Source organism: Chrysemys picta, chromosome 1 (assembly GCF_011386835.1).
Source record: "Chrysemys picta bellii isolate R12L10 chromosome 1, ASM1138683v2, whole genome shotgun sequence".
NCBI classification, from domain to species: Eukaryota; Metazoa; Chordata; order Testudines; family Emydidae; genus Chrysemys; species Chrysemys picta.
In genome coordinates, this window is record NC_088791.1 from 245326888 (window position 1) to 245340603 (window position 13716).

At 40.6% G+C, this 13716-nt stretch overlaps 1 protein-coding gene across 29 annotated transcripts in view; it reads right to left on the minus strand.

Moving 5' to 3' along the window:
- The window catches only part of MCF2L (MCF.2 cell line derived transforming sequence like), a 278619-nt gene that overhangs the window by 27430 nt on the left and 237473 nt on the right, over nt 1-13716 (minus strand). For all 29 annotated transcript variants that reach the window (XM_042861425.2, XM_065581010.1, XM_042861416.2 and 26 more), the window contains 8 exons: nt 11544-11693; nt 9785-9909; nt 4383-4497; nt 3102-3221; nt 2196-2387; nt 1721-1912; nt 387-546; nt 166-242 (listed from right to left, as the gene is read on the minus strand). In XM_042861425.2, coding sequence (XP_042717359.2) covers nt 166-242; nt 387-546; nt 1721-1912; nt 2196-2387; nt 3102-3221; nt 4383-4497; nt 9785-9909; nt 11544-11693 — 1131 coding nt within the window. The remainder of the gene's footprint in view (nt 1-165; nt 243-386; nt 547-1720; nt 1913-2195; nt 2388-3101; nt 3222-4382; nt 4498-9784; nt 9910-11543; nt 11694-13716) is intronic.

A 13716-nucleotide genomic window follows, 5' to 3' on the forward strand; every position in this document is an offset into this window, starting at 1 on the left:
ACTCTATTTTAACCACAACTTGATTTACCAGAGCTCTTGTCTGGAGCTCTCTGTATTTCTTTGAGTTCTGTTACTTCACAAAGCACTATGACTTTCTCTAGTTCTCTGTGTATGCACACGCGTGCACTGGAGACAATGATCAAGATGAAACAAATTCAGAATTACTTTTAGTCTTCTGTAGTTCATTCTCCGGAGCATGTTATCGTCTGTGTTGGACACATAGTCAGAGCCTCTTCGAAGACCTGGTACAGAATCAAACAGCAGCTGTTAAACTGGAGCAGGTTTGACAGAGGTTTTTGTATAACCACAGACAATAGCTTAAATTCTCTTCAAGTTCATTGGCATAGTGCAGGAACCTGATTTAATAGCTTTTTGCAGCAATTTACCTGGAGAGACACAAGGAGATTTTACAAAGACTTCAGGTCTTGGTGCCACTGGCTGAACTGGACGGGTCTGCTTAGCTGCCAGTTTTTTAAGGCTCACTTGTCTCTTTTGAAACATTTCTTCCATGCTTTCCTGCTTTTGAAAAACTTTTTGCACATGTTCCTGTAGAAATAGCATAAAATTATCACGATTCTGAATAAGTCTACAAGTCATGCTGTCATTTATGGTACAATAACCTCCAATATGTGCAGCTTTTATACAGCATATCAAAAGGAACATGTAGAAATAATGTTCTAAACTTTAAAGAGAGAAATTCTTCCCTCATTCTAACTAAAATATAATTTATAATGCCAGACTGAGACATTTAGTTCCAATTACATTAATGTACATCACCATCAAAACATTTCACTGCTGACCAGGTTGTAAATTGAGGGAAATCAAATAAATAATGATTGATTCAAACTTCCACATTAAGGGTAAATGTTTCAAAAGTACGTAAGTAGCGTATGAGTCAAAGTTCCTATTTTTAAAACAGACTTCAGCACTTAGGAGCCTAATCATCATTGAAAATCAGTGGAACTTAGCCTCTTAAGTGCCAGAGTCACTTTTGAAAATGGGACCTATACTCCTATGTCACTTAAGGATTTAGGACAACTTAATTACATTACATAATAGAATAGCAAAGAATGGTAAGAGACACACATGAAAGTGACATTGCATTTAGAACAATTCATTTTTCTAAAGAGCATACCCATGTCATAGAATCAGTATTTGCTAATATGCACCACACCACAAGAACTCATTTGATAGAATATCTTTTGAACATGACTATCCAAGAAACTAGGGCCACTGCTACATCTCCTGATGTCTTTGGCAGCAAACCAGAGGCAGGAGTTGGGGGGGGGACACACGGGACAATCAAGCTACAGGCATGTTTGTCTTGTGACTCCCAATCACATCCACTGGTGCACAGTGCCCTGGAAGAGGTAGAACTGCTAACCATCCTACATTAAAGCTGTCATAGCGGGTGGCCTTGGCTGCTGCAGGGGAAGTTTTTAAAGGGGAAGACCATCCCTTCCTCCTCCATACCCCAATAAATAAAAGCAGTCCTGGGTCCACATAAAAGTAGGGCTGGGCTAGAGCAATACTGGTGCTGCAGTTCCCAGCGGCCCCCCAGTGCTGCTCCCGGCTACTGCAGGTGGAGTTGGTGAGTAGAATGAGCAATCAGGCTCAAAGTGCTATATGGTTTACTATTAACATCAGCCCTGCAAAAAAACAAATCTAAAATTAACAGCAACTGTAAATATATGTGCACATGCATAAATCCTAAGGGTACCATTAGGTCCTGGTTGAGAATGGGTTCATATAGTTGGTAAACTTTATTCGGTTCCTTGATTTTATTGTCTGCCCCCGTGTCCAAGAATTTCTCAATCTCCTGTAAAGCTGATTCTGCTCCGTCCTGGGACTGGCATTTGTCTACAGGCTGTGACGCTAGAAGGTAAATGCCTTCATCACACCACCTCATGGACTGGAAACACACAACGAAAACAGGAAAGAACACACATCAGTGGAAACACTCAAGTGAATGGTTAGCAGAATACACTTCACACATTTACAAAATGTTCAGCTATGTGAGGGGGGAAGTCAGATTTCTGATTTTTTTTCTCCCTATTAGCAAATGCCCGTTTTACACTGGAAACATTCTTCCTCTACTGGTCATTATTTACTTCTCAAACATATGGGGTCATCACATGTTTGCAATATTATTAGCAAGTGAGATGGGAAGCAGAACTATTTCATATAAAACTTACCTTTTCCAATAGACTATGCAGTTCTAGAGATTTGTTAAGAAGACCTCTCCTCTTTTCTGTCTCTGTAGCAAATGCATCACAGAGATGATGGAGCTCATTGCACTTTGGAAGAATGGAGTCCACAGCATAGTGGTTGTTTTGAACAAGCTGGTCACCTTGAGAAGCTAGCACCCTAGCTTTTTCTAAGGATTCCTAAGAAAGCAAAACATTTTAAAAATACTAGATTTAGTTAGAATGTTCGGGGTTAACATTCTTTAAAAAGCTCCCAATAAATTTCATTTATTAAATTGTTAACTGTTGCATTGTCTAATAAATAAAGGTGTTTTCCTGTCTTTCCAGATGTCCAAATACTTCGGTGCTCCTCTTCAATATAGTATCTGTGTGCTTCACAAACATGAATGGATTTAATCTCACAACACCTGTGCAGTCAGAAGTACTATCATTATGTTACAGATAGGGAGCTGAGGCACAGACCGATTAAATGACTTGTTCAAAGTCACACATAAAAGCTGTGACAGAGCCAGGAATCAAACCCACATCTCCTGAATCCAGACCAGTGCCTTAACCACAAGGCTTTACAATGGTTATCCATATGTACATAACTATATAACTATTCCACTACAAAATATACATAAGAAAACTGAAAAAAAAATGTTCTCCATTTGTGTGTCCACACTAGAAATGTTTGCCAGTCACATTTTTAATTTTTTTTGATAGCCTTATCAGTTCTAAATTTTAATGACACTGGTAGTTTTAATCATTGGGAGGAAAAGACACTCATTCTATCCAGTTCTGAGTTTTGGCTCTGGGTCATAAAATATATTCAGTAACTAATTCCTGCGCTTTTTTCCAAAAAGCAAAAATATACTGTAGACTAAGAAATATGAAGAAATTACAAGAACATACACGTGATTTTTCTTCAAAGTTGGCAAGCTCCTTCAGAATGTGCTCCACATGTGAAACGCTGTTTCCCACATCTGTGAAAGCAGATAACCTCTCGGACGCAATACTCAAAGCTGCTTTGACCTGAAATGAGAGACAACTGTATATCGAAGAGGGTGATTTCACTTGCCTCAGTAATAAGACTAGTGCTATACAGCCAGCATAATCTGCTGCTACATGACAACTCGTTTGTAAGGAACCACTGAATATCTGTGCCCATTGGTCAGTGGAGATCAGAACACTGCACAGGGAATACACTTTGTCTTTAGAGAGAGAAGCATTCAAGCCAACGAGGCTCCTACTTATATCATTCCCTAGTGACCTGATGAAGAGCTCTGTGCATCTCAAAAGCTTGTTTCTTTCACCAACAGACATTGGTCCAATAAAAGATACTACCGCACCCACCTTGCCTCTCTCAAACCCTGGGACCAACATGGCTGCAACAACACTGCAAACATCACACCCTAATGGTAATCCCTGAACAGAAGTGAAAGTAAGCCAGTACGCCATGCCGGACCAGACCGGCCGGTGATTTAAAGGGCCTGAGGCTCCCCGCAGCAGCGGCGGAGCCCCGGGCCCTTTAAAGTGCCGCCCCCCTGCAGGGAGCCCCGGGCCCTTTAAAGCGCCACCCAAGCCCTGCTGCCAGAGCCCTGGAGTAGCGGCAGCAGGGCTCCCATGGTGATTAAATGGCCCGGAGTGCCGCTGTGGTAGCGGCGGGAGCCCTGGGACCTTTAAATCACCCGAGTCCCAGGGCTCCCAGCTGCCTCTGCAGCTGAGAGCTCTGGGGGTGATTTAAAGGCCCTGGGGCTCCCAGCTGCAGCCGGAGCCCTGGGACCTTTACATCTTAATTTAAAGGGCCCGGGGAATTTAAAGGCCCCGCCTCTTCTGGTTGAGGCCACACCTCTTCCAGAGGAGGCCACACCCCCTGCACAGGACTCCGGAGTACCGGTAAATCCTTTAAGTTACTTTTACATCTGTCCCTGAAGTATCACTGACCGTAATTGACTGCCCAGAGGGTACATAATGTGATAGTGGAATGTTAGACCAAGGCAAGTACAAGAAAAAAGTTTGGAAGAAAACTTTCAGTTGCATGTGAAAGATGCATAAATAGGTAAGGGAAAAAATACATTGCCTTAAGGATTAGAGCGTGTTGAGTGTAAATCATCTGGGAAGTGTTTTTGGATCCTTTGGGAATGAAGGAGGTGACATAAATGTAAAATATTAAAACACCATCAAGAAACTCACCTCTCTAAAAGTTTGTTCAAAATTCCGAAGCTGTACACACTGCTCAAGCTTTTGTTGATGTTTAGCCCAAAATTCATCAAAGGCAATCTCTGTTTCATCTAATTGAGCCAGAAGCCTAAAAGAAAGTTCAGGATTAAAGTGATGGTTACAGTCTAAGAGACAATAGCATCTTTTAGTGGACAACTCAAAGCCTACCTTTAAGTAATCTTTTTCTAAGCAATCTGATGGACTATTGTTAGCAGTAGAGTAGCCAGTGTTCCTATACTACTAGGTAGCTTTTCCTCATTTTTGATATTGCATGTAAGTGGTTTCTTGAATAATACTGATGTAAAACAGAAATCCACCATGAATGTTAGCATTTATGGAAAACTGATAGCAATGGCTAGATCTAGATGCAGCACATACCCACATCTAAGTTCTGGTTTGTGATTCCCTTTATACTTCTCTCTCCTGTGCAGAGACTATTAATCTGCAGTTTTATGCTATATACAAGTGTGTAGTAGTGGCTGTGATAAATAAGAACTTGTTTCACTTGTAATTTAAGACAGGTTTGAACCCAAATGTTTTATGTCTATTTTACTGTTCAACCTACCTATGTATATAGACAAGAATATTGCACTGAGCACTATGGTATCTGAGTACTTATCCTCACAATGTACATTTCTGTAATTAGGGTATAACAGTATGGCTGCAGGTCAGGACTGAGGTGTATTTTGCCTCACTTACAGCATCATAAAAATTCACCAGAATTTTGAAAAAAAGATTTTAAAGCATTTAGGAGTTGGATGAATTAAAAAATTAAAATTAATCCAGAAGAGGAGTTTATATGGACTCTGTAGTTCACTCCAGCTTTCCTCTGATATCATAGCTATGTGGGACATTTTGGATAAACTACTCAAAACAACGAACAGATGGCTTGTAGATAACTAATTGCAGTGATGGGAGAAATGAAGTTGCTTCTGCCAAACTCTGTTAGTTGGAATGCCAACCTCTACAAAATGAAACTGCATGGAAAATGTTGGAACTAAAGCAAATATATAGAAACACAAAATGACACACAGAAACAACTTAAAATACCAACCTAGGGAAATGATCTATGTTTTGATAATACTGTTCAAATTTGTATCTCTGTGTTATGGTCATATAAAGGCTTAAAATTTGGCAGTAAATTAAGACGAAACACAGAGGAAAAGCCTTAATATCGAATATTTAACTACAGGTTTGATTCTATTTTTTATATCAGGCACCTAGCAATTGCTTAAAAAAATGTTTAAGCCCGTGTAAAAAGGCCAGCGATACACCAAAAGCTCTGCCCTCACCCATGCATAAGGTACTCCTGGGGGAATTCTGCATCAAAAAATTAAAAATTATCTGCCAAAGAATTAAAAATTCTGTGTATAACATTTTAAAATTCTACAAAATTCTGCAAATTTTATTTGTCAAAACAACACTACATGATCATGCCGGTTTCAATTATTTTTGGGGCTGTCAAGCCATTAAAAAAATTAATCACAATTAATTGCACTGTTAAACAATAATAGAATACCATTTATTTAAATATTTTTGGATGTTTACTACACTTTCAAACATATTTATTTCAATTACAACACAGAATATGAAGTGTATAGTGCTCACTTTATATTTATTTTTGATTACAAGTATTTGCACCGTAAAAAAACAAAATAAATAGTATTTTTCAATTCACCTAATACAAGTCCTGTAGGGCAATCTCTATCATGAAAGTTGAAGTTAAAAATGTAGAATTATGTACAAAAAAACTGCATTAAAAATAAAACAATGTAAAAATTTAGAGCCTGCAAGTCCACCCAGTCCTACTTTTTGTTAAGCCAATTGCTCAGACAAACAAATTTGTTTATATTTGCAGGAGATAATGCTGCCCACTTCTTGTTTACAATGTCACCTGAAAGTGAGAACAGGTTTTCTCATGGCACTGTTGTAGCCAGCGTCACAAGATATTTATGTGCCAGATGCTCTAAAGATTCATATGTCCCTTCATGCTTCAGCCACCATTCCAGGGGACGTGCATCCATGCTGATGACAGGTTCTGCTCAATAACCATCCACAGCGGTGCGGACTGATGCATGGTTATTTTCATTTTCTGAGTCAGATGCCACCAGAAGGTTGATTTTCTTTTTTGGTAGTTCGGATTCTGTAGTTTCCGCATCAGAGTGTTGCTTTTTTAAGACATCTGAAAGCATGCTTCACTCCTCCAGATTTTGGAAGGCACTTCAGATTCTTAAAGCTTGGGTTGAGTGCTGTAGCTATCTTTAGAAATCTCACATGGGTACCTTGTTTGCGTTTTGTCAAATCTGCAGTGAAAGTGTTCTTAAAAGGAACAACATGTGCTGGGTCATCATCCAAGACTGCTATAACATGAAATATACGGCAGAACGTAGGTGAAACAGAGCAGGGGACATACATTTCTTCCCCCAAGTAGTTCAGCCACAAATTTAATTAACACATTTTTTTAACGAGCATTATCAGCATGGAAGCATGTCCTCTGGAATGGTGGTCAAAGCATGAAGGGGCATACGAATGTTTAGCATATTTGGCACGTAAATACCTTGCAATGACAGGTACAAAAGTGCCATGCAAATGCCTGTTCTCACTTTCTGGTGAGATTGTAAATAAGAAGAGGGAAGCATTATTTCCTGTAAATGTAAACGAACTTGTTTGTCTTCGTGATTTTGTTTTTGAATGCAATTATGTAACCAAAAAAAAAAATCTGCATTTGTAAGTTGCACTCTCACGACAAAGAGATTGCACTACAATACTTGTATGAGGTGAACTAAAAAATACTATTTCTTTTGTTTATCATTTTTACAGTGCAAATATTTGTAATAAAAAATAACACTGCTTTCAATTACAACACAGAATATAATACACCTCTACCCCGATATAAGGCGACCCGATATAACACTAATTCGGATATAACGCGGTAAAGCAGTGCTCTGGGGGGGCAGGGCTGCGTGCTCCGGCAGATCAAACAAGTTCGATATAATGTGGTTTCACCTATAACACAGTAAGATTTTTTGGCTCCCGAGGACAGTGTTATATCGGGGTAGAGGTGTATATATGAAAATGTAGAAAAACATCCAAAATATTAATACATTTCGATTGGCATTCTATTGTTTAACAGTGCCATTAATCGAGATTAATTTTTTTTAATCGCAATTAATTTTTTTGATTAATCGAAAGCCTTAATTATTTTGGTAATTTTTTTCAAAATACCTGTCAGCAGGTAGGTCTGTAACAATACAGACACACACAAAAAATTCCCCAGAAGTAGAGAGCTAAAGAAACTCCTATGAAAACCCAGTTCCCATTTCTCTGCCCCCTCCCCATCCTCCTCCCAGAGCCCAGCCAGGATGTCAGACACCAGGACTCTTCCCACCCTAGAGCCCAGATTACACCCCCCAGAGCCCAGCTGTGGGGCCCCTCCAGCCCAGATACTCACCCTCCCCCCAGAGCCCAGCCATGGCCCCCCTTTTCCCAGATACCCACACCCACTCCCCACCAAAGCCCAGCCATGACCCAGCCCACACACCCGCCCTCCTACCCCCCAGAGCTCAGCTGTGCTTCCCTTCCCCCCTGCCTAGACAATCTCTACTCCTCAGAGCCCAGCCTGAAACAGCCTGATGCTGGGACCCTGACTTTATAGAGTTTCCTGCACACTGCAGTCTCCTTTCCTCAGGATGTGTGGGGAACTGCAGCTGATGGGAACCCTCTAGCTCCCTCTCCCCCCAGCAGTGTCTTTTATGTGCAAGCTGGGCTCTGCCGGATCCAGCGGCCCCCAGAAGCACTGCAGCTCATTTCTGTGGGAGAAAGGAAATTCTGCGCACACAATATTAAATTCTGCATTGCGCAGTGGCACAGAATTCCCCCAGGTGTAATTAAGGGAAAAGAACTCTCTCCATTTCAATCACCTTCTCAAACAAGGTCTGAGTAAATATATAGCGCTCTCTCTATGTACCCCAAGGTCAGCTAAGTTGGTCTCTTAAGCCCAAAGGGTTAGAGTTCCAGAGTCAAGAGCCCTCCATTGAGACCATCTTCCCTCCAGCCAGTTGTCATCTGGATAGTCCCAGCCAATCTCAACTGTCAGGTATGAGTGTGAGGAGATAGGAAGTTTCTAAACTAACCAGGAATCAAATAATAAAGTTCTTAATGGTCAAAACCTACACACTGAATTGCCAGTCACAGTAGACTACAGAACAATGTTATCTGCCCTGCATCACACATTATAGCAAGGAACCACCACACACTGTTCTGCATTAGCTGAAGTTTCTGGGTGGCCTTTTAACTTATCCCAAGCAGACTGCATTGCACTACTCAGTCTAGAGCAATGGCTCTCAAACTTTCCAGTCTACTGTACTCCTTTCAGGAGTCTTGAGCACCCCCAGGTTCCACCTCACTTAAAAAGTACTTGCTTACAAAATCAGACATAAAAATATAGAAGTGTCACAGCCACACTGAAAAATTGCTGACTTTCTCATTTTTACGATATAATTATTAAATAAATCAATTGGAATATAAATATCGTGCTTACATTTCAGTGTATAGTATATAGAGCAGTATAAACAAGTCATTATCAATATGAAATTTTAGCTTGTATTGACTTCTCTACTGCTTTTTATGTAGCCTGTTGCATAACTAGGGAAATGTCTAGATGAGTTGACGTACCCCCTGGAAGACCTCTGCGTACCCCCAGGAGTACACGTACCTTTGGTTGAGAACCACTGATTTAGAGGTACCAAGGACATGAATGTCTCTGATGAAGTCTGTATCTGAAAGACTACAACCTTCTACCAGATGATGGAAGAAAAGCACTCTTTGCTACAGTTGCTATATGGACATGCAGAAACAGCTGGTGACCTAACACGACTCTTAAGTTCTTAGTCATAAAAGGTGGACAAACACCCAAAAGAAGATGTCACTTCTGCTATCTCCCTCTTACTGCTTCCCCCAAAACAATATCACCCATCTTATCTGGATTGAGTTTCAGCCAGCCATCTCTCATACAAGTAGCAATCTTCTCCAGACAGTGGGACAGCTGATCAACTGCATCATCTGAACCAGATGAAATGGAGATACAGAGCAGAGTGTCATCAGTATGTTGATGGCACTGAAATCCAAACTGAATCCTTATCTCCCTCACATGCAGACTGAGCAACAACGGAGAAAAAAATAGAACCCTGCAGCACTTTGCTCAGAGGATTTGGAGCAGACGAGCTACTGCCTACTAACACCTTCTAAATATTTACCACCTTGAATCACTTTGCCAGTTTGCTAACTACATGTATAAAAATTAAATACTAGAAAATAAAATAAAATAAATTTGTAAAATAAAAACTAATGCACACTCCATATTTCATTCACCTCACCTTTCCACAGTGGTTTGATTGTCAAGCTGATCTTGGTTGAGTTTGTAGTCAGGGTTCTCAGCAACTGGCTTTCTATTACTTTCAAGAATATCATGTCCCTGTTTTAATGCTAACCTCAAATCCTCCTGCAGAAAACAAAAAACAACACGTTTTAGTGGTCTTTCTAAAGAAATATTGCAAAGTACCATAGATAAAGTGTTCTTTATAGGAAGAATAGCGAGAACAATTTAATACAGTAATTTGGCTAAGCAGCAGTTCTGCAGAAAAGGGCCTGGGGATTACAGTGGACAAGAAGCTGGATATGAGTCAGCAGTGTGCACTTATTGCCGAGAAAGCTAACAGCATATTGGGCTGCATTAATAGGAGCATTGCCAGCAGATCAAGGGAAGTGATTATTCCCCTCTATTCGGCATTGGTGAGGCCGCATCTGAATTATGGCATCCAGTTTTGGCCCGCTCCACTACAGAAAGGATGTGGACAAATTGGAGAGAGTCTAGCGGAGGGCAACGAAAATGATTAGGGGGCTGGGGTACATGACTTACGAGGAGAGACTGAGGGAACTGGGCTTATTTAGTCTGCAGAAGAGAAGAGTGAGAGGGAATTTGATAGCAGCCTTCAACTATCTGAAGGGGGGTTCCAAAGAAGATGCAGCTAGGCTGTTCTCAGTGGTGGCAGATGACAGAACAAGGAGCAATGGTCTCAAGTTGCAGTGGGGGAGGTCTAGGTTGGATATTAGGAAAAACTATTTCACTAGGAGGGTGGTGAAGCACTGGAATGGGTTACCGAGGGAGGTGGTGGAATCTCCATCCTTAGAGGTTTTTAAGGCCTGTCTTGACAAAGCCCTGGCTGGGATGATTTAGTTGCGGTTGGTCCTGCTTTGAGCAGGGGGTTGGACTAGATGACCTCCTGAGGTCTCTTCCAACCCTAATCTTCTATGATTCTATGATTAAAAGTAATGAATTAAAGGTACTGAAGGTTAAAGCTCAACATTTTCCAAGCTTGTTCCATCCTCTCAAACCTGTGTTGGAAGTTTCATGACAACAGACACTTTCTCAAGATTTCCAGTGCTTCCGGTTGTGCCACAATTACCTGGAGATTTTTTGCTGCTGTATTCTGAAACTGCTGGCAAACTAGTTTTGGTTCAAGTTATTAATGTTTAAAACAAATGTTATCTGAACTGGTTTGTCCATTCCTAATCAGAATTTCATATACACCTCTACCCCGATATAACGCGGTAAAGCAGTGCTCCGGGGGAGAGGCGGGGGAAGAGCTGCGCACTCTGGCAGATCAAAGCAAGTTCGATATAACGGAGTTTCACCTATAACGCAGAAAGTTTTTTTGGCTCCCGAGGTCAGCGTTTTATCGGGGTAGAGAGGTGTGTGTGTGTGCGTGCGTGTATCTATCTCTATATCAGTATCTATATCTATATACACGCACACATTACTACAAATAAAAAAAATGAAAATCTACACATTCCCATTACTACATCTTTGGTTGTACAGCAATTTCCATTACAGAAACATAACATCATAATGTGTACGTGCTATATTTTCTTAGCTTCCAGGATTATTTTTGCAAGGAATAAAGATCCTTATTAAACTTCAAATATAGCCAGGCAGCTTTAAGAAGATTTCAAAGGTCTCACATTCTTATCATCAAAAAATTTTCAAAAACTATTTTTCTATTGTATTTTTATTGCTAGTTATAATTAAAATAATGTGCTAACTAAAAGCAGGGTACTTTCATTCGATATACATACCTTCATTTTGTCCTTCTTTTCACTATGTGTTGCAAGAAGGGAGCTGGTTGATTGGACATCATTTGGTAGTTCTGTTTCAGCCAATTCGGTCCCAAAGGACTGAAGCATTTGAGCTGTTTCCTTAACCATTAGGGCGAAACTTTCTATGGCCTTTTGGAATATATAAAACCATTAAAGACATTTCATGCTCTGAACACACGAACACACACACACGAACACACACACACACACACACACACACGCAACCAGGGATTTCCCTACAGCCCCCCTTCACCCCCCCTGAATTTCCCCAACACCCCCTCCACCCCCAGTTTTGTGAATTAGTTACATGCAGTGTTGCCAATTTAGTGATTGTTCGGAAATTTGAATTGAAATTGAAACATTAATACATACTTTAAAAGCATATAAAGCGTATGATAAAATACATGTATCTGAAAAAGTATAATAGATTTGAAAAAGTTTGAACAGACCAGCTTCCTTATACTGCTTTTGTTTTTATGATGATGTCAGTGCATTCATTTCGGTGATGTTGGTCAAATTATGATTTGTAAGCAAAGTCTAAAATGAGCTCTCCCTGACAGATAGTGATGAGCTGGGGGGAAAGGCTTCAGGACCAGATTGTATTTACAGTCACACCTAATCTACCTAAGTATCCAGCAAACAGAGCTGTGTTGCCAAGTGATAGATTTTGGCTGGGGTTGGGTTACAAATCACTTGAATGCTTGTGTCTGAATGAAATGTTACTCTTATTGTATGGGTAAAGGGCAATAGAACTGTACTTAGCCTGTACTGATTGAGGGCATCAAGAGAGCGGGGGACAGGTGTTTTGCTTGATGGTCTGCCTGAGTCACAAGTACTATTTGACCTGCCCCTCTCCCCTGTTTAAAGACAGAACTGATTAGGCTTCATAGATAGTGTTTTGTTTTGTTAAGTGACCATTACAGCTGAAATCACTGATAATCAGGTCTAAGTGGAAGAGAGGGCCCCGTATGCACTAGCAGCAAGGTTCCCCCACTGAGAGCTCAGCTGAAATCACTGTGAGCTGGGTGGAACCTCAAGAGACATGCGAACAAACATGGGTGAGGCATCATATTTTCTATTTAAGCAAGAGATCACCACTCACTACAAACTGGAGGCCAATGTTAAGTGCATTGTCACTTGTTCATCCTGAAGTTGAACACTGGTTCCGAACAAGACCAGCAAATGCTCACTATCTTTCTGCAAGAAACTCAGCTGACTGGCTAGAAGCATATGGTACAACAGTGAAAGACTCAACAGTTGAAAAAGTGAAGACCTCTCTCACCACATTCAAAAAAGTTGCATACATGGCTGATGGATGAATGCACCGATGCAAATGGGCAAGTATTAAGTCATTGTGTATGTTATCTTGATGTCAGTGGTAGGCCAATAGATGCATTTCTAGATGTTCAAGTTACAGAAGACATCGGCTGCATCTGTGACAACCCACATCTTAAAAGAGTTAAATGCTTGTCAATTGGACCCCAAACAGATGGTTGCTTGTGCATTTGATGGAGCTGCAAACTTCTCTGGAAGACATGGTGGAGTACAATCTTTGCTCAGAGAAAAGTATAACCCTAATCTCTCCTACACACACTGCAGAGGCCATCTACTCCAACTAGCGCTAGTACAAGCTGCAGACTCTTCAAAAGACATTTAAAAAGCTATAAATTTAATGTCTTCATTATATTCTTTTTTCAGCAAGAGTCCAAAAAGACTAAGTATCTTGGAAAATATAGACGATACACTGGGACTGAAGTTCAAATTAGTCCAACCTGGGAAAACCCTCTGGCTTTCTCATGGGCGATCCTTGGCTGTTTTCTTAAAATTACTCCAGCCATTATTACTGATTTTGGAAAGTATCTACCAAGATGGGATGGATCTAAGTAGTGAGGCTGGTGGATTACTTTTGCTACTACATTCAGAGAAGACTATTGCCATTCTCTCTCTTGTAAGTCTATTGCTGAAACCATTTGGGTCATGAAACAATGCCATCCAGGCATCTGCTACAACAGTAATAGATCTTTCTCCAGCAATAGAAGCTGTTGAGTCTGAACTTTTGATGAGCTTAAACTTAACCCAGACTTGATGTCTCTGTCTGAACGTTTAATCAAAGCTCTGACCTGCGAACTACTCATGACACCCCCCTCCCCTT